Raw genomic sequence first — 25,371 nt, forward strand, 5'->3', positions numbered from 1 at the left:
CAAGCCTTTAGGAGGACCTACACCAAAACCCAGAGCCCAAGACTCCTCCCCTGATATTTACTGTGAGGCTCCAGGTGGTCACACTCGGACATTAGGGTGAATTACATTTCTGATACTGTCTCTAAGATGGCCCTGTTTGATGTAAACAACAGACAGCTTCCATTCCCTCTCCACCGGAAGAGCCTCATCTCTCAGGAGAGCCAACCCTCCTGGGACAACACATTCGGCGACCTTCTCTGCATCGCGTCTATGGGTCTTCTTTAATGACTTCACATAAGGTCATACATTAGAAGAGACATTGTGAGTGTAAGCACCGCTTGGATCAGTTCAAATTTGGCGCTTTGATTAGTGATATGTGGATACTTTGATAAATACGGTTATAATAGCTTATAATTTAGTTTTACATGTTTACACTTGATTGTCTTTTATTTTGTATTAGTATTTTATGATATGAGTGAAGTTGATCTATATTATTGGAAGAGAAAATACTATTTTGTGGATTGGTGGATGGGTGTGTAGTGCGGTGCTGCTTGGTAGAAGAAGGGAGGAGGGTGAGCAGACGTCATACAAGGAGGGACGGTGAAAGGAAGGCTCACATGTGCCGCTGCCTTATTTAACCTGGATTTTCGCTGAACAGGACAGTGACATGGGCCATGACTACCACTGTGTGCTGGTGCAGGCTTGCTGCTTGGCGGGAAGTGCCTGTGAGGGCCAGCAGCTTGTCAGGAGGGCCAGGGAGACTCAGAATATTGGTAAGTAACAGCCACCGCTTGTCTAGCTGGCGGAGTTTGATAATGTTTTCCTTATAATAAGTGTGTCACGCATAATAACGAACCAGGAGAGTTAGGTTAGTGTCCATGTTTAAGGAAATTTCTATTGAAACATTGTTTTTATCTTCGTTTTTATTTAAGGCTCATACGTATTTTCTTCCCGTTAGGAATACATTCATGACTCAATATTGCACGTTTCTATTAATGTTTTTAATCTTCATTACAAATACTCACAAATTAACTACGACAATATTAAAAACCACCCAAACTTAATTTTTCAAAATCTTATAAGCTGAGATGGAGGCAGGCTTTCCCTATATACCCGCCATTATTTGCTACATCCCTCACTAATCGTAAGTAAATCCTGTCACTAAATGGAGCCACATGACTCTGTTTTGATATCCGCGGATCAGATATAAACATCAGTGCCTGATTTTGTTGTGATGAAGGCGTAAATAAGGCAGACTAGCGGCTTTTTTTCTCTACCGGGACCGCCGCCATATTGGATAGCCGGGTTGGAACCTGTCGATATTCCAATTATTTTATATTTTTCTTAACTGTTTTATTTCGGTTTCTAAATAAGTTTTTATGGTTTTTAAAATTATTTCGTTATTTTTGAAGTGTTTTTCTTAATTCTGTACAGTGAAATATGTAAATTTTTTAGGCGTTTTATACGTATATAAGGGTCGTTTCCTGGTGTATTTTTCATACCCTGTCACTCTTTTTTTTATTTAAGCTTGTAATTAAGATTTTCTTACTTCTAAAAAAACGCTTATGATTTTAAAAGTGTTTTTTCGTGCTGTTAAGGTAAATATGCGGCCTTTAGAATTACTTGTAGCCCTGTTAAAAGTCGGTTTTTTGACGTTTTATTTATATCAAATTTATTTATTTCGGGATGTAACTAACGTTAAATTATTTTTAAAGATAGTTCAGATTTTTTAAAGTGTTCTGCATTTCCATTAACTGAGATTTGTGGGCTTGATTATTGTTTTTATGAATTTCAAAGTTCCAACATTTTTTCATATCTTAATTTTAAATTTCTTTATTATTACTGAGGCTTGAAATGTTTTGATATTCTAGGTAAAAGTTAAAGTATATGACAAGTCAAAATATATAAAGGAATCCAGTCTGGACGTAGTATTTAAAAATTCGATTTTCAAAATGAAATAACGAACGTAAAAAACGGACCGTATGACGTCATGAGCTGGTGTGACGTCATCAGACCGAGACGCTTGTCCTTCCACTCTCTTCAACAAAACGTAACCTAATCTGTAGCGTTTTCCAAGAATAAGGAGCACACTATTGGGGTGGTTTGTGCATAGATAAGTGGTGGATGGTGGATGAGTGTGTGTAATGAGTGTACTGATGTGTGTGGAGGGGGAAAGGGGGAGCGAGGGGTGTGCCAGGTGATGAGCAAGCCTGCTGCAGCTCACCACCTGGCCTGTCACTGCTTCTCTCTGCCTGCCTCCCTGCTTGTTGCTGCTGCTGTTGTTGTTGTTGTGTGTGTGTGTGTGTGTGTGTGTGTGTGTGTGTGTGTGTGTGTGTGTGTGTGTGTGTGTGTGTTTCCCAGCATAGGCTTTCGCACCACCACCTCTTCTGCCCTCACAGCTCTCCGTTTCCTCACCCAACCCACGCTCCCTTTCATCAATCTCTCTGATGTCCTTAGTGACTTCCCGTGTTTCTTAATGTTGCTCTATCCAACTTAATAATTTTTCTATAACTCACCCATTCTCTTCACTTGGTATAAAGTATAAGTACGCCTTCACTGTCTTTGTATTCTGAGCATTCGCAGTGTAATATAGCCTCTGCAGCTTGGCATAGCCCTCTTTTAGAGTATTACAGTTATAATTACCACCCAATAGATATGAACCCAGCAGGCCTTGGTGTGTATTGTTGGAAGGGCGTGTCTTTAAGATTCACAAATAGGAACAGGAGGAAGAAAAGTAAGGTGAAATGGAGGAAGAAAAGTAAGGTGAAATGGTGGAGCTAGAGAAAAGAAAAAATGCTAAAATCATCATAATTTAAATAAACTTAAAAAAAAAAATGAAAGAACAATATTTTTATCACAAACTCCATGTTACAAGAAGGGCATATTTTTTTAAGCTTATGAATAATAATTAAAATATAAAAATAAGGGAGTAATTAATGGAGGAGATAGAGAATGATAAAACAATGCCAAAATCAACACCAGAAAAAAAAATTAGAGAAAGCACCATGAAAAACAAGAATTAGTAAAATCTCAAAATCCCCAGGTCTTCCACAGACTTCCCACAGTCCTGCCCTCCTCCTCACACCATCCCCAAATCTTCCACAGTTTTCCTACGGTTTCTATCCTTCTCTCTGTAACTTCATCTCAAGTTTCCTTTCTAACCGTTCTATTGCTGCTGTGGTAGACGGTCTCTGTTCTTCTCCTAAATGTATTAACAGTGGTGTTCCTCAGGGTTCTGTCCTGTCACCCACTCTCTTCTTATTATTTATTAATGATCTTCTAAACCAAACTTCTTGTCCTATCCACTCCTACGCTGATGATACCACCCTGCACTTTTCCGAGTCTTTTAATAGACGTCCCACCCTTCAGGAGGTATACATATCACGAATTGAAGTCACAGAACGCCTGACTTCTGGTCTTTCTAAAATTTCTGATTGGGGCAGAGCAAACTTGGTATTGTTCAATGCCTCAAAAACTCAATTCCTCCATCTATCAACTCGACACAACCTTCCAGACAACTATCCCCTCTTCTTCAATGACACTCAACTGTCCCCCTCTTCTACATTGAACATCCTCGGTCTGTCCTTTACTTATAATCTGAACTGGAAACTTCACATCTCATCTCTAGCTAAAACAGCTTCTATGAAGTTAGGTGTTTTTATACGTCTCCGCCAGTTTTACTCACCCCCCCCCCCCCAGCTGCTAACTCTGTACAAGGGCCTTATCCGTCCATGTATGGAGTATGCTTCACATGTCTAGGAGGTTCCACTCATACTGCTCTTCTAGACAGGGTGGAATCAAAAGCTTTTCGTCTCATTAACTCCTCTCCTCTAACTGACTGTCTTCAGCCTCTCTCTCACCGCCGCAATGCTGCATATCTAGCTGTCTTCTACCGCTATTTTCATGCTAACTGCTCTTCTGATCTTGCTAACTGCATGTCTCACCTCTTTCCGCGGCCTTGCTGCACCAGACTTTCTTCTTTCTCTCACCCCTATTCTGTCCACCTCTCTAACGCAAGAGTTAACCAGCATTCTCAATCATTCATCCCTTTCTCTGGTAAACTCTGGAACTCCCTGCCTGCTTCTGTATTTCCACCTTCCTACGACTTGAATTCCTTCAAGAGGGAGGTTTCAAGACACTTATCCACCAATTTTTGACCACTGCTTTGACCCTTTTATGGGACTGGCATTTCAGTGGGTATTTTTTTTTTTTTTATTAGATTTTTTTTGCCCTTGGCCAGTATCCTTCCTACATGGAAAAAAAAAAAAAAAAAAAGTCATCCTGCTGGTCTTCTTTGTCTGTCCTGTCCTCCACACACCATCCCCAGGTTTTACCAGAACACCTTAACCTAACCTAGCCTAACCTAATCCCACGTTCACAGGTTGGGACCCCTCAAGAGACCTGCCCAAGTGTTAGTTTGTGATGGAGGGGCAGCTGCTGATGGGCAAGCTTGGGGATCTACTGGAGGAGAAGGAAGAACCTGGAGGGAATGGTGGAAGTGAAGTACTTGAAGAAGCTCCCTACACTCACCCCCAAGGATTCCTTCCACCTTGACGACTGGTTTTCTGCTGTACAGACCACTGGTGAGAGAGGGAGTGTGGGGGAGGGAGGGAGGGAAAAGGATGTGGCTGAGGTAGAGAGAGGGAGACTGGCTAATGATGGATGGGAGGGAGATAGAGAGAGAGAAAAGTGAGAGGGAGAGAGTGGGGGAAGCTGACTAGTGGTGAAAGAGAGAGAGAGAGAGAGAGAGAGAGAGAGAGAGAGAGAGAGAGAGAGAGAGAGAGAGACCAGTAGTGAAGGAGATCCTATCCAACACATTTGCCTAAGACAACAATATCTCACCGTAATTGTACCCGATCTAACAAATTTCCACTTTACAGAACAATATTTCACCCTAACCCAGTCTCCTCTCACCCTACGTCCCCTGCACAGGCCGCTGATAGGGTGTGACATCAATATCCAACACCTGTGGTATGTGCAGGAGCTGGCAGAGGGGCAGGGTGACAGGGCCCACTGCCTCACCATCCCTGCCCACCATGCCCCTGACAAGTTCGTCACCTGGGTACATGCTCAGGCACCCCTGCAGTTATTCTCTAGGTGATCTATGTTTTCTGTTGATATACATTGTGAAGCTTTCTACTTGCAAATAAGAAAAAAAATGTTTCTCAGGTTATGTAATGTATTATAGCTTTTTTCAAGTTCACAGAAGATTGTTACTTAAGTTCTTATAATGTTCTCATTAATAATGCATTATCATTATTAAAAGATGAGTTAGATCAAGAAAACAGCCTTGAAAACTATTATTTTATTAAAGAGCCTGTTAAAAATAGTTGACATAGGATGATGAAAAGTTTGGGAACACATGTTTGGATAGTGAGAGTAAGAGCATGAGCAGAGCAGAGCACTGAGAGGCGAGAGAGGTGCTTCCAACCCTCAGCTGCTCTTTTCCCTATCACTGCACTGGTGATTGAGTGACTGGGGAATGGAAGTAGCTAGATGCTGCATGGCCAGAGAACACTAGCCTCGTGAGATGTGGCAATATATTAGTGTGATGATGGTGTGTGTGATGAGAGGCTAGTGTTCAGTAAATAGGTGTAAATAGATAGGCTTCATTCATGTACTGCCACTACTTCTTGCAACTTCCTTTATGTTCTTATGTGTGTGTGACAAGAGGCTGGGATGCATTCTAAATGTTTCAGTGTCTAAAACTCTGATATTGTGGGTTAGGCTGCAATGGAAGGGAAAGATCCATGATACCGTGACTAATTATCTCTACTGCCTATGAAAGTGTGGAGAGAGGAAAGTGGTTTGATTTGCAGGCCTTGTGTGATATGGTTGATGAGAGGCTGTGACTTTGTGGTGAATATGGAAGTAGTAATGATATAGCTATGAGAGAGAGAGAGAGAGAGAGAGAGAGAGAGAGTGTGTCTGTGTGTGTGTGTGCGTGTGTAAAGACAATTTGTTCCTCCTTTGGTTGGCTTGTTCATTACTTGTACTCACCAATTGAATCCTGGTTCATCATTGCATTTCCTTTCTTTCACAATTGTATACAGTAATGCAATAATGTCTAGTCCATTCTGCCATGTGTGTTGCATGTGCAGACATTGGTTGCATTGGTAGAGGGTTCTGGAGTAATAGAGGGTGATGAGGGAACAAGTGGTGAGTGATTGCTTATGCTCTTCTTCCATTTTGTAAAGTCGGGGGGTGATGGTGGTTGTAGCTGGCAGTGTCCCTGTGTACTTGGGTGTGTCTGGGTGTGGGTGACTCGGGTAAAATTTTGTATTTTTTACGTAATTCATCAAAGTTTGCGTTGCATATTGAGTCTTTAGTGTGTATAATCCTTGCATTACTTAATTTTGATGTCCTCGACTTGTTTAACCTTTTTAGGTGTGGTAGCCATACATTTGGATTTAATGAGTACTTTTTTACCGGCAGGCGAGGACGACAGTTGGAATCCGTGTGAGATAGTAGGCCGGCCCAACTTCCAGTAGTGATGGATGGGGAGGCATGCCTGGTGTGTCCTGGGAGCAATGTGTTTGATGAGGCTCTGGGATGACTGAAGTGTGTCTGGTGAAGGATTATGAAGGGTATATGCTTGTGTTCTTAAAGGCTTAACGTCTTTATCATGGCATTCAGTAGGCCATAGTGGAAGTTGTGGGGCTTGACATTTGTATCACAACATTGAACAGGCCATATTGGAAGTTGTCAGTGTGTGAGTGATGAAAATGCAAAATTGTAGGTGTCAGATTTTGTTTACTTGAAAATTAACTCTATGCTGTAATTTTTTATTTATTTTTTTCTTTGTTTTACATATCTTAGATGAGTTTAGTTTTTGTCATTAGTATATCCAGCCTATCTATCTGTTCATCTAACACCTTCATCAGTGCACAGGTGGAGAGTGTGAAGGTGACAGTGAGATGATGCCTTGCAGGGTGCCTGTCTATTGTGCCTCTCTCTGTACATTGATGCCTAAGAGAACATTTTGGTCATATGCTAGTCAGAGAATAGATGAACTATACCTGTGTGTGTGTGTGTGTGTGTGGCCAACACTATGTATGTATATATTTATTGACTTTACAATGGTGTTTATTGCTCCTGTTTATTATTATTCATTCTACAGTGGTGTTTATTGCTGCTGTTTTCACTTTGTGTTCAGATTTTCATGTGTAATTTCTCTCTGTATTCCATTTCATGTAATTACAATAGTGTTCAGTGTATAGTCCTGTTCTAAGTAGTTATGTTGTAACTCCAATCATCCAGTGCCATGCCTGAACTAATTCCACTCTCATTTTCTTGGAATTCATTCATTCCTCTTCATTATTATTTGTCTATTTCTTTTTATTTATTTATTTATTTATTTATTTTTTTTTTTTGTATAATTAATTTTGCATATATATATATATATATATATATATATATATATATATATATATATATATATATATATATATATATATATATATATATATATTATATATGAAAGAATTTTGACCTGAATGTATTTGCTTAATGTGGAAGTGTGTGAGTGTACATTGTTGTATATATATGTAACAGTTCTGTGTAAAGAATATATTTGTCATATTAAAATGGATTGAGAATTGTTATAAGTTGTATTTTTTATGAAACTATCCTAAAGCCCTGAGAGAGAGAGAGAGAGAGAGAGAGAGGATAAGTCACTGGAGTGGATGTTACAGTATTATTATGCACTAGCTGATGGCAAGCCTTTAGGAGGACCTACACCAAAACCCAGAGCCCAAGACTCCTCCCCTGATATTTACTGTGAGGCTGCAGGTGGTCACACTCGGACATTAGGGTGAATTACATTTCTGATACTGCCTCTAAGATGGTCCTGTCTGATGTAAACACCAGACAGCTTCCATTCCCTCTCCACCGCAAGAGCCTCATGTCTCAGGAGAGCCAACCCTCCTGGGACAACACATTCGGCGACCTTCTCTGCATCGCGTCTATGGGTCTTCTTTAATGACTTCACATAAGGTCATACAATAGAAGAGATTTTGTGAGTGTAAACACCGCTTGGATCAGTTCAAATTTAGCGCTTTGATTAGTGATATGTGGATACTTTGATAAATACGGTTATAATAGCTTATGATTTAGTTTTACATGTTTACACTTGATTTTCTTTTATTTTGTATTAGTATATTATGATATGAGTGAAGTTGATGTATATTATTGGAAGAGAAAATACTATTTTGTGGATTGGTGGATGGGTGTGTAGTGCGGTGCTGCTTGGTAGAAGAAGGGAGGAGGGTGAGCAGACGTCATACAAGGAGGGACGGTGAAAGGAGGGCTCACATGTGCCGCTGCCTTATTTAACCTGGATTTTCGCTGAACAGGACAGTGACATGGGCCATGACTACCACTGTGTGCTGGTGCAGGCTTGCTGCTTGGCGGGAAGTGCCTGTGAGGGCCAGCAGCTTGTCAGGAGGGCCAGGGAGACTCAGAATATTGGTAAGTAACAGCCACCGCTTGTCTAGCTGGCGGAGTTTGATAATGTTTTCCTTATGATAAGTGTGTCACGCATAATAACGAACCAGGAGAGTTAGGTTAGTGTCCATGTTTAAGGAAATTTCTATTGAAACATTGTTTTTATCTTCGTTTTTATTTAAGGCTCATATGTATTTTCTTCCCGTTAGGAATACATTCATGACTCAATATTGCACGTTTCTATTAATGTTTTTAATCTTCATTACAAATACTCACAAATTAACTACGACAATATTAAAAACCACCCAAACTTAATTTTTCAAAATCTTATAAGCTGAGATGGAGCCAGGCTTTCCCTATATATCCGCCATTATTTGCTACATCCCTCACTAATCGTAAGTAAATCCTTTCACTAAATGGAGCCACATGACTCTGTTTTGATATCCGCGGATCAGATATAAACATCAGTGCCTGATTTTGTTGTGATGAAGGCGTAAATAAGGCAGACTAGCGGCTTTTTTCTCTACCGGGACCGCCGCCATATTGGATAGCCGGGTTGGAACCTGTCGATATTCCAATTATTTTATATTTTTCTTAACTGTTTTATTTCGGTTTCTAAATAAGTTTTTATGTTTTTAAAAATTATTTCGTTATTTTTGAAGTGTTTTTCTTAATTCTGTACAGTGAAATATGTTAATTTTTTAGGCGTTTTATACGTATATAAGGGTCGTTTCCTGGTGCATTTTTCATACCCTGTCAGACTCTTTTTTTTATTTAAGCTTGTAATTAAGATTTTCTTACTTCTAAAAAATGCTTATGATTTTAAAAGTGTTTTTTCGTGCTGTTAAGGTAAATATGCGGCCTTTAGAATTACTTGTAGCCCTGTTAAAAGTCGGTTTTTCGACGTTTTATTTATATCAAATTTATTTATTTCGGGATGTAACTAACGTTAAATTATTTTTAAAGATAGTTCAGATTTTTTAAAGTGTTCTGCATTTCCATTAACTGAGATTTGTGGGCTTGATTATTGTTTTTATGAATTTCAAAGTTCCAACATTTTTTCATATCTTAATTTTAAATTTCTTTATTATTACTGAGGCTTGAAATGTTTTGATATTCTAGGTAAAAGTTAAAGTATATGACAAGTCAAAATATATAAAGGAATCCAGTCTGGACGTAGTATTTAAAAATTCGATTTTCAAAATGAAATAACGAACGTAAAAAACGGACCGTGTGACGTCATGAGCTGGCGAGACGTCATCAGACCGAGACGCTTGTCCTTCCACTCCCTTCAACAAAACGTAACCTAATCTGTAGCGTTTTCCAAGAATAAGGAGCACACTATTGGGGTGGTTTGTGCATAGATAAGTGGTGGATGGTGGATGAGTGTGTGTAATGAGTGTACTGATGTGTGTGGAGGGGGAAAGGGGGAGCGAGGGGTGTGCCAGGTGATGAGCAAGCCTGCTGCAGCTAACCACCTGGCCTGTCACTACTGCTCTCTGCCTGCCTGCCTGCTTGTTGCTGCTGCTGTTGTTGTTGTGTGTGTGTGTGTGTGTGTGTGTGTGTGTGTGTGTGTGTGTGTGTGTATGTATGTATGTGTGTGTGTGTGTGTGTGTGTGTGTGTGTGTGTGTGTGTGTGTGTTAGCTTGTTGTTTCACACCACCACCTCTTCTGCCTTCACTGCTCCCCATTTTCTCACCCATCCCAGGCTCTCTTTCCTCTATCTCTCTGATATCCTTATTGACTTCCCGTGATTCTTAGTTTTGTTCTACCCAACTTAATGTGTTTTCTGTAATTCACGCATAACGCTTCACTTGGTATGAAGTATAAGTACAGCCTCAGTGTCTTTGTATTCTAATCCTACGTAGTGCCATGTGGCTTCTGTAGCTTGACATAGCGCTCTTTCAGAGTATTACAGTTATAATTACCACCCAATAGATATGAACCCAGCAGGCCTTGGTGTGTATCCACCTTGTAGGAAGGGCGTGTGTTTATGATTCACTAATAGATAGAGCAGGAGGAACAAATGTAAGCAGAAATGGAGGAGGTAGAGAAAAGAAATATGATAATTTTCATAATTCAAATATAGTAAAAAAAAAAAAAAAAAAAAAAACAACGAAACTCACAAAATCTCCATCTTACAAGAGGGGCATATTTTTCTAAGCTCTTGAATAATAGTTAAAATATGAAAATGAGTGAGTAATTAATGGAGATAGAGAATGATGAAAACCATGCCAGAATGAACACAACAAAAATAAACTTTAGAAAGCACCCTGAAAAAGAGGAGAGTTACTGAAATCTCAAAAATGAACGTTACCGTCCCGGGGTGAAGACTAGACACTACTCTGTGCCCCGCCATGTGTGTAAACATTGGCGAGGTTTGAAGAGATGAGAGCGGTTTTTCAACTGTAATTGTAAATGGTTAGCATCACGAACTGGAGTGATAGGAGGAGTGGAGCAGTAGTAAGAGTATTAGCAGCAATAGTAGTGACGGTGGTGGTGGTAGAGTGGTGTACGTAATAGGAGAGGAAGTGAGTCGTGGTGCCTGTCTCAGAAATTGTGTGTGATTTTATTTGTTGGTTTATTTCTGTGTTGGTGTTGTGGCCTGGGCGTGCTATAGCGTGTGGCCAAGCGGTAAAATTGCAGTTTATTACAATGCACCCCATCTTTTTTTTCTCTAACCAATCCCCAACAAGCTTGGGGACCTTGTGGGAAAGCAGGGTTTTTGGGTGTGGAAAGGCAAAATGAGGCATTTTTGACAGTCTTGAAAAATGGTATATTTTGAAAACAAAATTTCTAGGCTCTCGTAACTTTACCAGTCTAACCTAACCGGGAGGGGGCACTAGGTGCAGTACAAATCTGTCACACACAAAGCCTTCTTTGATTACATATTAACGTGACAATTGATTTGCTTCCACTGCAACAAAAATATCAGTCAATAATACAATGGTGAATAAAATACCTGCCACCGGACTAGTTTTGTGGTGACGTACTGCGGCCACAGTACCCGCACACCAACATACTAACACACACGCAGTACTTTACTGATTACTTTATTACCTGTTCCACTTAATTGTTAACCTAACCTGACCTGACCTCTTTTTCTCTGCTTCTCTTCTCTTCCTTTCTCTCATACTTCCCATCATGTCTTCATCTCTCCTTCACCACAGCATCATAAACTGAAACACAGCTTTCCTCCAGAGGTGAGGAGCAGCAGCAGCAGCAGCAGCATGGCAGAACAGAGGTCCGGCAGGTTGGTGGCGGGACAGAAGGCAGCGTGCTTGTCAAGTTTGTCGCCAAGCAGGACCAGTGAGTTTAGTGCCACGCTATTGTTTGCTGTACATTTTATTGTATTTACCTTTTTTTTTTTCTTTTTTCTCCTTTTTTTGCATTTCACATTTCTCTTTGTTTTTTGTTTTTTCTTTCTTATCACTGCAAGTGTTTTCCAGGAGTAGGGAGCTGTGGGATCTTGCTGTGGTCTCAGGATTGCATTAAGTGTAGGAAAGGGAATGGTCTTGCTGTGAAGGGGCAGGAGTGAACCAGTGTGTGCTGTGGGGCCTTGCTGTGGTCTCAGGATTGCAGTAGGTGTGGGGTAGGGAACCAAACCTAATCTAACAAAACTTATTCTTTTTTGCTATTTCCTATTATTTTTTAGTTTTCCCACAGGTCACCTTGCCCTGTCCTCCTGCACACACCCTCCCCAGGTCTTCCACAGTCTTCCCACTGGTCTTCTTGTCCTATCCTGTCCTCCACACACCATCCCCTGGTAAACTCCCCAGGTTTTACCAGAACACCTTAACCTAACCTGGCCTAACCTAATCCCACATCCACAGGTTGGGATCCCTCAAGAGACCTGCCCAAGTTGGAGTTTGTGGTGGAGGGACAGCTGCTGATGGGCAAGCTTGGGGATCTACTGGAGGAGAAGGAAGAGCCTGGTGGTGGTGGTGGAGTACTTGAAGAAGCTCCCTCCACCTACCCATAAGGATTCCCTCCACCTTGACAATTGGGTGTCTGCTGTACTGGCCACAGACCACTGGTGAGAGAGGGAGGAAGGGAAGAGGGTGTGGCCGAGGCAGAGAAAGGGAGGGAAGAGGGTGTGGCTGAGGGAGAGAGAGGGAGACTGGCTAATGGTGGATAGGGGAGAGAGAGAGAGAGAGAGAGAGAGAGAGAGAGAGAGAGAGAGAGAGCAGTTGTGAAGGAGATCCTAAGTAACACCTTTACCTGAGACAACTATTTCCCACCCTAAACACCATTCTCTTACCCTAAATGCACCATAACTAACAAATTTCCACCTTACAGAACAATATTTCACCCTAACAAACCCCCTCACTCTAACCCAACCCCCTCTCATTCTTATCTCCCCTCACAGGCTGCTGACAGGGTGCGACATCAATACCCTACATGTGTGGTACGTGCAGGAGCTGGCAGAGGGGCAGGGTGACAGGGCCCACAGCCTCACCATCCCTGCCCACCATGCCCCTGACAAGTCTGTCACCTGGGTACATGCTCAGGCACCCCTGCTGTCATTTTCAGGTGATATATGTTTTCTGGTGATATACATTGTGAAGCTTTCTACTTGCAAATAATAATAATAATAATAAAAAGTTTCTCAGGTTATGTTAAGTGGTATATCTTTTTTCAAGTTGACAGAAGATGATTACTTCAGTTCTCATGATATTGTTGTCATTAATAATGCAGCATTATTATTAAAAGATGATTTAGATCAAGAAAACACCCTTAAAAACTTTTACCTTATTAAAGAGCCTGTTAAAAATGATTGACATAAGACAAGGAAAAGTTTGGGAACACATGAGTGAGAGTAAGAGTGAGAGTGGAGCAGAGCACTGAGAGGCAAGAGAGGTGCTTCCAACCCTCAGCCACTCTCCTCCCTATCCCTATTGCTGCACTGGTGACTGGTGACTGGGGAGTGGAAGTAGCTAGATGCTGCATGGCCAGAGAACACTAGCCTCGTGAGGTGTGGCAATATGTTAGTGTGATGATGGTGTGTGTGATGAGAGGCTGTGGGGTATACTAGTGTTCAGTAAATAGGTGGAAATAGATAGGCTTCATTCAGATACTGCCACTACTTCTTGCAGCTTCCTTTATGTTCTTATGTGTGTGTGACAAGAGGCTGGGATGCATTCTAAATGTTTCAGTGTCTAAAAGTCTGATCTTGTGGGTTAGGCTGCAATGGAAGGGAAAGATCCATGATACCGTGACTAATTATCTCTACTGCTTATGAAAGTGTGGAGAGAGCAAAGTGGTTTTGTTTGCAGTTCTTGTGTGTTATTTTAGATAAGAGGTTGTGATTTGTGGTGAATATGGAAGTAGTAATGATATAGGTGAGAGAGAGAGAGAGAGAGAGAGAGAGAGAGAGAATGTAAAGACAACTTGTTCCTCCATAGGTTGGCTTCTTCATTACCTGTTCTCATGAATCAAATCGTGGTTTATCATTGCATTTCCATTTCTCTCTCACTTGTATACAGTAATGCAATAATGTCTAGTCCATTCTGCCATGTGTGCTGCGTGTGCAGACATGGGTTGCATGGGTACAGGGTTCTGGAGTGATTGAGGGTGACGAGAGAACAAGTGGTGTGTGATTCACTAGGTACTCTGCACTGTTCCTTGTGCTGTTCTATTTTGTGAAATGGGGTGGTGGTGGTGGTGGTGGTGGTGGTAGCTGGCAGTGTCCTTGTGTACTTGGGTGTGGGTGACTCGGGTAAGATTTTGTAGTTTTCGTGTAATTCCTCAAAGTTTATGTTGCATATTGAGTTTTTAGTGTGTATAATCCTTGCATTACTTGTTTGTGATATCCTTAACTTGTTTAAGTCTGGTAGCCATGCATTTGGATAGGTTTAATGTGTACTTTTTGCCGGCAGCCGAGGACCACAGTTGGCATCCGTGTGAGATAGCAGGCCGTGCCAACTTGCAGTAGCGATGGATGGAAAGGCATGCCTGGTGTGTCCTGGGAGCAGTGTGTTTCACGAGGCTCTGGGATGAGTGAAGTGAGTCTGATGAAGGTTTATGAATGCTTAAAGGCTTAACATCTTTATTATGATATTCAACAGGTTATGGTGGAAGTTGTGAGGCTTTTGAAGCGTGCTTTAATAATTAAGGTGATAGTTTAACAAAGCTTTTGGGTTTTTATGGTAAAACATGCTTGAGAACCTGACAATATGGCCCTTAAAGAAGTCTTTGTTAAAGTTCAAAGTGTCTAAGAATATGAATGACATAGTCACATATTTGGTGTTCAGAAGCAAGGAGAGTGTGAAATGGTTAGCAGGTTCAGGTGGTGTTACATTACAACATTCTTAAGAAGTAAGGCTTACATTTACTTTTATAACTACTGGAAATATTAGTGTTTAGTTATGTAATATTTTCAGCTTACTTAGGGATCCATTGTGGTCACTCCCTAACTCAGAACTATTGTCAACTACCATTTTAGCTACATAATACAAGAGGCCAGTCCCCCTGAGTAAGAAGTCATCAGTTTCATCTTATATAGACTTTAGGATATTTAAACTTTTCTGGTGATTGGGCCAATGTTCTGCATCACACACCATTTTGAAAGCCTCAGCCCAATAATCATGGAACAGAAATGACTTTTTTCTTAAGACAGACTTAGATTTGCCTCTCCAGATAATGAGGAAAATGCACAACTAATTGAAGAGATCTAGCCTTGTCTGTATAATCTTGGAGACCCATTCAGATCCCTAGCAACTTTATTAAGTCTTTTTATTCTTTGCAGATACTCACCACCTGCCTGGGCCAGTCCTGCCTGGCATCAAGACACTAAGAATCCTGTCTTTTCCTCCCCACCCAGTGTGTTTCATCCTTGCCATCCAGCCCCAGTATCAAGGAAGTTAAGGATCATTCAGTTCCAAGGGAAGAAAGGAAAAAAGATCCAGATAAAGTAATTTAATTTTTGTGTTGTACAAGTTATTCAATGATTGGACTTCTGGTACTGCCAAAAAAATCTAATTGTAAAATAAACTATAAATTGAAAATAATAAAATTTGGTGGTAATTAGTACTAAGAAAGTACCAAAAAAAAGTGGAGGGGACGTATTTTTTTATTTATTTATTTTGACTTTTTTTTTACCTTGGCCAGGAGGGAAAGCAGCAAAAATATCCCAGGTTAAAAGGGTAAACATGGTAAAAGAAAATATCCTGAACTTGTTTAAGCCTGATAGCCTTTTATTTGGATAGATTTAATGAGTACTTTTTGCCAGCAGGTGAGGACCACAGTCGGCGTCCGTGAGTGAGATAGCAGGATGGGCCAAGTTGAAGTAGCGACGGATGAGGAGGCATGCCTGGTGCGTCCTGGGAGCAGTGTGTTTCACGAGGCTCTGGGATGAGTGAAGTGAGTCTGATTAAGGATTATGAAGGATATATGCTTGTGTTCTTAAAGGCTTAGTGGAAATTGTGAGGCTTTTCAAGGGTGCTTTAATAATTAAAGTTTAACAAGGCTTCTGGGCTTTAATGCACAACTAATTGAAGAGATCTAGCCTTGTCTGTATAATCTTGGGTGTCCCATTCAGATCCCTAGCAATTTTTGTTTATCCTATTTATTCTTTGCAGATGCTCACTGCCTCCTGTTTGGCATCAAGACACTAAGAACCCTGTCTCTGTCCCTTTCCACCTGATATCACTGCACCCAGTGTGTGTATCATCTTTGCCATCCAGGAAGTTAAGGATCTTCAGTTCCAGGGGAAGAAAGAAACAAAAAAATTCACATAAAGTAATTTAGTTTTGAAAATTGTCCAGATATGGTACAAAAAACATTCTCGTAAAATATGGTTCATGAGAGGCTATGAGTTTGTGGTGAATATGGAAGTAGTAATGATATAGCTATGAGAGAGAGAGAGAGAGAGAGAGAGAGAGTGTACGCGTGTGTAAAGACAATTTTTTCCTTCTTTGGTTGGCTTGTTCATTACTTGTACTCACCAATTGAATCCTGGTTCATCATTGCATTTCCATTTCTTTCACACTTGTATACAGTTATGCAATAATGTCTAGTCCATTCTGCCTTGTGTGTTGCATGTGCAGACATTGGTTGCATTGGTAGAGGGTTCTGGAGTGATAGAGGGTGATGAGGGAACAAGTGGTGAGTGATTGCTTATGCTCTTCTTCCATTTTGTAAAGTCGGGGGGTGATGGTGGTTGTAGCTGGCAGTGTCCCTGTGTACTTGGGTGTGTCTGGGTGTGGGTGACTCGGGTAAAATTTTGTATTTTTCACGTAATTCATCAAAGTTTGCGTTGCATATTGAGTCTTTAGTGTGTATAATCCTTGCATTACTTAATTTTGATGTCCTCGACTTGTTTAACCTTTTTAGGTGTGGTAGCCATACATTTGGATTTAATGAGTACTTTTTTACCGGCAGGCGAGGACGACAGTTGGAATCCGTGTGAGATAGTAGGCCGGCCCAACTTCCAGTAGTGATGGATGGGGAGGCATGCCTGGTGTGTCCTGGGAGCAATGTGTTTGATGAGGCTCTGGGATGACTGAAGTGTGTCTGGTGAAGGATTATGAAGGGTATATGCTTGTGTTCTTAAAGGCTTAACGTCTTTATCATGGCATTCAGTAGGCCATAGTGGAAGTTGTGGGGCTTGACATTTGTATCACAACATTGAACAGGCCATATTGGAAGTTGTCAGTGTGTGAGTGATGAAAATGCAAAATTGTAGGTGTCAGATTTTGTTTACTTGAAAATTAACTCTATGCTGTAATTTTTTATTTATTTTTTTCTTTGTTTTACATATCTTAGATGAGTTTAGTTTTTGTCATTAGTATATCCAGCCTATTTATCTGTTCATCTAACACCTTCATCAGTGCACAGGTGGAGAGTGTGAGGGTGACAGTGAGATGATGCCTTGCAGGGTGCCTGTCTATTGTGCCTCTCTCTGTACATAGATGCCTAAGAGAACATTTTGGTCACATCCTAGTCAGAGAATAGATGAACTATATGTGTGTGTGTGTGTGTGTGTGTGTGTGTGTCCAACACTATGTATGTATATATTTATTGACTTTACAATGGTGTTTATTGCTCCTGTTTATTATTATTCATTCTACAGTGGTGTTTATTGCTGCTGTTTTCACTTTTTGTTCAGATTTTCATGTGTAATTTCTCTCTCTGTATTCCATTTTATGTAATTACAATAGTGTTCAGTGTATAGTCCTGTTCTAAGTAGTTATGTTGTAACTCCAATCATCCAGTGCCATGCCTGAACTAATTCCACTCTCATTTTGTTGGAATTCATTCATTCCTCTTCATTATTATTTGTCTATTTCTTTTTATTTATTTATTTATTTATTTTTTTTTTTTTTTTTTTTTTTGTATAATTAATTTTGCATAATATATATATATATATATATATATATATATATATATATATATATATATATATATATATATATATATATATATATATATATATATATATATATGAAAGAATTTTGACCTGAATGTATTTGCTTAATGTGGAAGTGTGTGAGTGTACATTGTTGTATATATATGTAACAGTTCTGTGTAAAGAATATATTTGTCATATTAAAATAGATTGAGAATTGTTATAGTTCTATTTTTTATGAAACTATCCTAAAGCCCTAAGAGAGAGAGAGTGGGAGGATAAGTCACTGGAGTGGATGGTACAGTATTATTATGCACTAGCTGATGGCAAGCCTTTAGGAGGACCTACACCAAAACCCAGAGCCCAAGACTCCTCCCCTGATATTTACTGTGAGGCTCCAGGTGGTCACACTCGGACATTAGGGTGAATTACATTTCTGATACTGCCTCTAAGATGGCCCTGTCTGATGTAAACACCAGACAGCTTCCATTCCCTCTCCACCGCAAGAGCCTCATCTCTCAGGAGAGCCAACCCTCCTGGGACAACACATTCGGCGACCTTCTCTGCATCGCGTCTATGGGTCTTCTTTAATGACTTCACAAAAGGTCATACATTAGAAGAGACATTGTGAGTGTAAGCACCGCTTGGATCAGTTCAAATTTGGCGCTTTGATTAGTGATATGTGGATACTTTGATAAATACGGTTATAATAGCTTATAATTTAGTTTTACATGTTTACACTTGATTTTCTTTTATTTTGTATTAGTATATTATGATATGAGTGAAGTTGATGTATATTATTGGAAGAGAAAATACTATTTTGTGGATTGGTGGATGGGTGTGTAGTGCGGTGCTGCTTGGTAGAAGAAGGGAGGAGGGTGAGCAGACGTCATACAAGGAGGGACAGTGAAAAGAAGGGTCACATGTGCCGCTGCCTTATTTAACCTGGATTTTCGCTGAACAGGACAGTGACATGGGCCATGACTACCACTGTGTGCTGGTGCAGGCTTGCTGCTTGGCGGGAAGTGCCTGTGAGGGCCAGCAGCTTGTCAGGAGGGCCAGGGAGACTCAGAATATTGGTAAGTAACAGCCACCGATTGTCTAGCTGGCGGAGTTTGATAATGTTTTCCTTATAATAAGTGTGTCACGCATAATAACGAACCAGGAGAGTTAGGTTAGTGTCCATGTTTAAGGAAATTTCTATTGAAACATTGTTTTTATCTTCGTTTTTATTTAAGGCTCATACGTATTTTCTTCCCGTTAGGAATACATTCATGACTCAATATTGCACGTTTCTATTAATGTTTTTAATCTTCATTACAAATACTCACAAATTAACTACGACAATATTAAAAACCACCCAAACTTAATTTTTCAAAATCTTATAAGCTGAGATGGAGGCAGGCTTTCCCTATATATCCGCCATTATTTGCTACATCCCTCACTAATCGTAAGTAAATCCTGTCACTAAATGGAGCCACATGACTCTGTTTTGATATCCGCGGATCAGATATAAACATCAGTGCCTGATTTTGTTGTGATGAAGGCGTAAATAAGGCAGACTAGCGGCTTTTTTCTCTACCGGGACCGCCGCCATATTGGATAGCCGGGTTGGAACCTGTTGATATTCCAATTATTTTATATTTTTCTTAACTGTTTTATTTCGGTTTCTAAATAAGTTTTTATGGTTTTTAAAATTATTTCGTTATTTTTGAAGTGTTTTTCTTAATTCTGTACAGTGAAATATGTTAATTTTTTAGGCGTTTTATACGTATATAAGGGTCGTTTCCTGGTGCATTTTTCATACCCTGTCAGACTCTTTTTTTTATTTAAGCTTGTAATTAAGATTTTCTTACTTCTAAAAAAACGCTTATGATTTTAAAAGTGTTTTTTCGTGCTGTTAAGGTAAATATGCGGCCTTTAGAATTACTTGTAGCCCTGTTAAAAGTCGGTTTTTTGACGTTTTATTTATATCAAATTTATTTATTTCGGGATGTAACTAACGTTAAATTATTTTTAAAGATAGTTCAGATTTTTTAAAGTGTTCTGCATTTCCATTAACTGAGATTTGTGGGCTTGATTATTGTTTTTATGAATTTCAAAGTTCCAACATTTTTTCATATCTTAATTTTAAATTTCTTTATTATTACTGAGGCTTGAAATGTTTTGATATTCTAGGTAAAAGTTAAAGTATATGACAAGTCAAAATATATAAAGGAATCCAGTCTGGACGTAGTATTTAAAAATTCGATTTTCAAAATGAAATAACGAACGTAAAAAACGGACCGTGTGACGTCATGAGCTGGTGTGACGTCATCAGATCGAGACGCTTGTCCTTCCACTCCCTTCAACAAAACGTAACCTAATCTGTAGCGTTTTCCAAGAATAAGGAGCACACTATTGGGGTGGTTTGTGCATAGATAAGTGGTGGATGGTGGATGAGTGTGTGTAATGAGTGTACTGATGTGTGTGGAGGGGGAAAGGGGGAGCGAGGGGTGTGCCAGGTGATGAGCAAGCCTGCTGCAGCTCACCACCTGGCCTGTCACTGCTTCTCTCTGCCTGCCTGCCTGCTTGTTGCTGCTGCTGTTGTTGTTGTTGGTGTTGTTGTGTGTGTGTGTGTGTGTGTGTGTGTGTGTGTGTGTGTGTGTGTGTGTGTGTGTGTGTTTCCCAGCATAGGCTTTCGCACCACCACCTCTTCTGCCCTCACAGCTCTCCGTTTCCTCACCCAACCCACGCTCCCTTTCATCAATCTCTCTGATGTCCTTAGTGACTTCCCGTGTTTCTTAATGTTGCTCTATCCAACTTAATAATTTTTCTATAATTCACCCATTCTCTTCACTTGGTATAAAGTATAAGTACGCCTTCACTGTCTTTGTATTCTGAGCATTCGCAGTGTAATATAGCATCTGCAGCTTGGCATAGCCCTCTTTTAGAGTATTACAGTTATAATTACCACCCAATAGATATGAACCCAGCAGGCCTTGGTGTGTATTGTAGGAAGGGCGTGTCTTTAAGATTCACAAATAGGAACAGGAGGAAGAAAAGTAAGGTGAAATGGAGGAGCTAGAGAAAAGAAAAAATGCTAAAATCATCATAATTTAAATAAACTTAAAAAAAAAAAATGAAAGAACAAAATTTTTATCACAAACTCCATGTTACAAGAAGGGCATATTTTTTTTAAGCTTATGAATAATAATTAAAATATAAAAATAAGGGAGTAATTAATGGAGGAGATAGAGAATGATAAAACAATGCCAAAATCAACACCAGAAAAAAAAAAATAGAGAATGCACCATGAAAAACAAGAATTAGTAAAATCTCAAAATCCCCAGGTCTTCCACAGACTTCCCACAGTCCTGCCCTCCTCCTCACACCATCCCCAAATCTTCCACAGTCTTGCTACGGTTTCTATCCTTCTCTCTGTAACTTCATCTCAAGTTTCCTTTCTAACCGTTCTATTGCTGCTGTGGTAGACGGTCTCTGTTCTTCTCCTAAATCTATTAACAGTGGTGTTCCTCAGGGTTCTGTCCTGTCACCCACTCTCTTCTTATTATTCATTAATGATCTCCTAAACCAAACTTCTTGTCCTATCCACTCCTACGCTGATGATACCACCCTGCACTTTTCCACATCTTTTAATAGACGTCCCACCCTTCAGGAGGTAAACATATCACGAAGGGAAGTCACAGAACGCCTGACTTCTGATCTTTCTAAAATTTCTGATTGGGGCAGAGCAAACTTGGTATTGTTCAATGCCTCAAAAACTCAATTCCTCCATCTATCAACTCGACACAACCTTCCAGACAACTATCCCCTCTTCTTCAATGACACTCAACTGTCCCCCTTTTCTACACTGAACATCCTCGGTCTGTCCTTTACTTATAATCTGAACTGGAAACTTCACATCTCATCTCTAGCTAAAACAGCTTCTATGAAGTTAGGTGTTCTTAGACGTCTCCGCCAGTTTTTCTCACCCCCCCCAGCTGCTAACTCTGTACAAGGGCCTTATCCGTCCATGTATGGAGTATGCTTCACATGTCTGGGAGGTTCCACTCATACTGCTCTTCTAGACAGGGTGGAATCAAAAGCTTTTCGTCTCATTAACTCCTCTCCTCTAACTGACTGTCTTCAGCCTCTCTCTCACCACCGCAATGTTGCACATCTAGCTGTCTTCTACCGCTATTTTCATGCTAACTGCTCTTCTGATCTTGCTAACTGCATGCCTCACCTCCTTCCGCGGCCTTGCTGCACCAGACTTTCTTCTTTCTCTCACCCCTATTCTGTCCACCTCTCTAACGCAAGAGTTAACCAGCATTCTCAATCATTCATCCCTTTCTCTGGTAAACTCTGGAACTCCCTGCCTGCTTCTGTATTTCCACCTTCCTACGACTTGAATTCCTTCAAGAGGGAGGTTTCAAGACACTTATCCACCAATTTTTGACCACTGCTTTGACCCTTTTATGGGACTGGCATTTCAGTGGGCATTTTTTTTTTATTAGATTTTTGTTGCCCTTGGCCAGTATCCTTCCTACATGGAAAAAAAAAAAAAAAAGTCTGTCCTGTCCTCCACACACCATCCCCAGGTTTTACCAGAACACCTTAACCTAACCTAGCCTAACCTAATCCCACGTTCACAGGTTGGGACCACTCAAGAGACCTGCCCAAGTGTTAGTTTGTGATGGAGGGGCAGCTGCTGATGGGCAAGCTTGGGGATCTACTGGAGGAGCAGGAAGAACCTGGAGGGAATGGTGGAAGTGAAGTACTTGAAGAAGCTCCCTACACTCACCCCCAAGGATTCCTTCCACCTTGACGACTGGTTTTCTGCTGTACAGACCACTGGTGAGAGAGGGAGTGTGGGGGAGGGAGGGAGGGAAAAGGATGTGGCTGAGGTAGAGAGAGGGAGACTGGCTAATGATGGATGGGAGGGAGATAGAGAGAGAGAAAAGTGAGAGGGAGAGAGTGGGGGAAGCTGACTAGTGGTGAAAGAGAGAGAGAGAGAGAGAGAGAGAGAGAGACCAGTAGTGAAGGAGATCCTATCCAACACATTTGCCTAAGACAACAATATCTCACCGTAATTGTACCCGATCTAACAAATTTCCACTTTACAGAACAATATTTCACCCTAACCCAGTCTCCTCTCACCCTACGTCCCCTGCACAGGCCGCTGACAGGGTGTGACATCAATATCCAACACCTGTGGTATGTGCAGGAGCTGGCAGAGGGGCAGGGTGACAGGGCCCACTGCCTCACCATCCCTGCCCACCATGCCCCTGACAAGTTCGTCACCTGGGTACATGCTCAGGCACCCCTGCAGTTATTCTCTAGGTGATCTATGTTTTCTGTTGATATACATTGTGAAGCTTTCTACTTGCAAATAAGAAAAAAATGTTTCTCAGGTTATGTAATGTATTATAGCTTTTTTCAAGTTCACAGAAGATTGTTACTTAAGTTCTTATAATGTTCTCATTAATAATGCATTAATAATGCATTATTAAAAGATGAGTTAGATCAAGAAAACAGCCTTGAAAACTATTATTTTATTAAAGAGCCTGTTAAAAATAGTTGACATAGGATGATGAAAAGTTTGGGAACACATGCTTGGATAGTGAGAGTAAGAGCATGAGCAGAGCAGAGCACTGAGAGGCGAGAGAGGTGCTTCCAACCCTCAGCTGCTCTCCTCCCTATCACTGCACTGGTGATTGAGTGACTGGGGAATGGAAGTAGCTAGATGCTGCATGGCCAGAGAACACTAGCCTCGTGAGGTGTGGCAATATATTAGTGTGATGATGGTGTGTGTGATGAGAGGCTAGTGTTCAGTAAATAGGTGTAAATAGATAGGCTTCATTCATGTACTGCCACTACTTCTTGCAACTTCCTTTATGTTCTTATGTGTGTGTGACAAGAGGCTGGGATGCATTCTAAATGTTTCAGTGTCTAAAACTCTGATATTGTGGGTTAGGCTGCAATGGAAGGGAAAGATCCATGATACCGTGACTAATTATCTCTACTGCCTATGAAAGTGTGGAGAGAGGAAAGTGGTTTGATTTGCAGGCCTTGTGTGATATGGTTGATGAGAGGCTGTGACTTTGTGGTGAATATGGAAGTAGTAATGATATAGCTATGAGAGAGAGAGAGAGAGAGAGTGTGTGTGTGTGTGCGCGTGTGTAAAGACAATTTGTTCCTCCTTTGGTTGGCTTGTTCATTACTTGTACTCACCAATTGAATCCTGGTTCATCATTGCATTTCCATCTCTTTCACAATTGTATACAGTAATGCAATAATGTCTAGTCCATTCTGCCATGTGTGTTGCATGTGCAGACATTGGTTGCATTGGTAGAGGGTTCTGGAGTGATAGAGGGTGATGACGGAACAAGTGGTGAGTGATTGCTTATGCTCTTCTTCCATTTTGTAAAGTCGGGGGGTGATGGTGGTTGTAGCTGGCAGTGTCCCCGTGTACTTGGGTGTGTCTGGGTGTGGGTGACTCGGGTAAAATTTTGTATTTTTCACGTAATTCATCAAAGTTTGCGTTGCATATTGAGTCTTTAGTGTGTATAATCCTTGCATTACTTAATTTTGATGTCCTCGACTTGTTTAACCTTTTTAGGTGTGGTAGCCATACATTTGGATTTAATGAGTACTTTTTTACCGGCAGGCGAGGACGACAGTTGGAATCCGTGTGAGATAGTAGGCCGGCCCAACTTCCAGTAGTGATGGATGGGGAGGCATGCCTGGTGTGTCCTGGGAGCAATGTGTTTGATGAGGCTCTGGGATGACTGAAGTGTGTCTGGTGAAGGATTATGAAGGGTATATGCTTGTGTTCTTAAAGGCTTAACGTCTTTATCATGGCATTCAGTAGGCCATAGTGGAAGTTGTGGGGCTTGACATTTGTATCACAACATTGAACAGGCCATATTGGAAGTTGTCAGTGTGTGAGTGATGAAAATGCAAAATTGTAGGTGTCAGATTTTGTTTACTTGAAAATTAACTCTATGCTGTAATTTTTTATTTATTTTTTTCTTTGTTTTACATATCTTAGATGAGTTTAGTTTTTGTCATTAGTATATCCAGCCTATCTATCTGTTCATCTAACACCTTCATCAGTGCACAGGTGGAGAGTGTGAGGGTGACAGTGAGATGATGCCTTGCAGGGTGCCTGTCTATTGTGCCTCTCTCTGTACATTGATGCCTAAGAGAACATTTTGGTCATATCCTAGTCAGAGAATAGATGAACTATACCTGTGTGTGTGTGTGTGTGTGTGTGTGGCCAACACTATGTATGTATATATTTATTGACTTTACAATGGTGTTTATTGCTCCTGTTTATTATTATTCATTCTACAGTGGTGTTTATTGCTGCTGTTTTCACTTTGTGTTCAGATTTTCATGTGTAATTTCTCTCTGTATTCCATTTGATGTAATTACAATAGTGTTCAGTGTATAGTCCTGTTCTAAGTAGTTATGTTGTAACTCCAATCATCCAGTGCCATGCCTGAACTAATTCCACTCTCATTTTGTTGGAATTCATTCATTCCTCTTCATTATTATTTGTCTATTTCTTTTTATTTATTTATTTATTTATTTATTTATTTATTTTTTTT

General features: G+C 40.5%; 2 protein-coding genes and 1 long non-coding RNA gene across 8 annotated transcripts in view; all 3 read left to right on the forward strand.

The window, feature by feature from the left end:
- The first annotated feature begins 521 nt into the window (after positions 1 to 521).
- Positions 522 to 7,292, forward strand: LOC135091750 (uncharacterized). Its single transcript, XR_010262628.1, has 4 exons — positions 522 to 752; positions 4,361 to 4,562; positions 4,912 to 5,076; positions 6,415 to 7,292. It is a non-coding gene; the product is annotated as an uncharacterized LOC135091750 (long non-coding RNA).
- A 961-nt stretch (positions 7,293 to 8,253) lies between these two features.
- LOC135091754 (uncharacterized) overlaps positions 8,254 to 25,371 on the forward strand; it is a 52,956-nt gene continuing 35,838 nt past the window's right edge. Inside the window, exons 1-9 of one of the 5 annotated variants that reach the window (XM_063989688.1) lie at positions 8,258 to 8,448; positions 11,626 to 11,733; positions 12,258 to 12,460; positions 12,794 to 12,957; positions 14,304 to 14,429; positions 15,173 to 15,337; positions 15,659 to 15,786; positions 16,005 to 16,164; positions 16,807 to 17,705. In XM_063989688.1, the coding sequence (XP_063845758.1) occupies positions 8,343 to 8,448; positions 11,626 to 11,733; positions 12,258 to 12,406 (363 nt within the window). In that variant the 5' untranslated portion in view covers positions 8,258 to 8,342 and the 3' untranslated portion in view covers positions 12,407 to 12,460; positions 12,794 to 12,957; positions 14,304 to 14,429; ... (2 more) ...; positions 16,005 to 16,164; positions 16,807 to 17,705. Of the gene's footprint in view, positions 8,449 to 11,625; positions 11,734 to 12,257; positions 12,461 to 12,793; positions 12,958 to 14,303; positions 14,430 to 15,172; positions 15,338 to 15,655; positions 15,787 to 16,004; positions 16,196 to 16,806; positions 17,712 to 25,371 lie in introns of those variants that run through there. The other 4 variants (XR_010262636.1, XR_010262634.1, XR_010262635.1 and 1 more) reach the window with 4 other exon arrangements.
- On the forward strand, positions 18,662 to 25,325 carry LOC135091751 (ribosome biogenesis protein WDR12 homolog). Of its 2 annotated transcripts, none has more exons than XR_010262630.1 (4): positions 18,662 to 18,852; positions 22,411 to 22,612; positions 22,934 to 23,098; positions 24,426 to 25,325. XR_010262630.1 is itself a non-coding variant. In XM_063989684.1 (4 exons), exons 2-4 carry the CDS (start codon positions 22,519 to 22,521, stop codon positions 24,451 to 24,453), a joined length of 339 nt encoding a protein of 112 aa, XP_063845754.1. In that variant the 5' UTR covers positions 18,662 to 18,852; positions 22,411 to 22,518; the 3' UTR covers positions 24,454 to 25,325. The 2 variants fall into 2 exon arrangements, 1 of the variants encoding a protein (XP_063845754.1); XM_063989684.1 differs by having other exon boundaries at positions 22,882 to 23,098.

The sequence above is a fragment of the Scylla paramamosain genome, chromosome 38 (assembly GCF_035594125.1).
Source record: "Scylla paramamosain isolate STU-SP2022 chromosome 38, ASM3559412v1, whole genome shotgun sequence".
Taxonomy (NCBI): domain Eukaryota; kingdom Metazoa; phylum Arthropoda; class Malacostraca; order Decapoda; family Portunidae; genus Scylla; species Scylla paramamosain.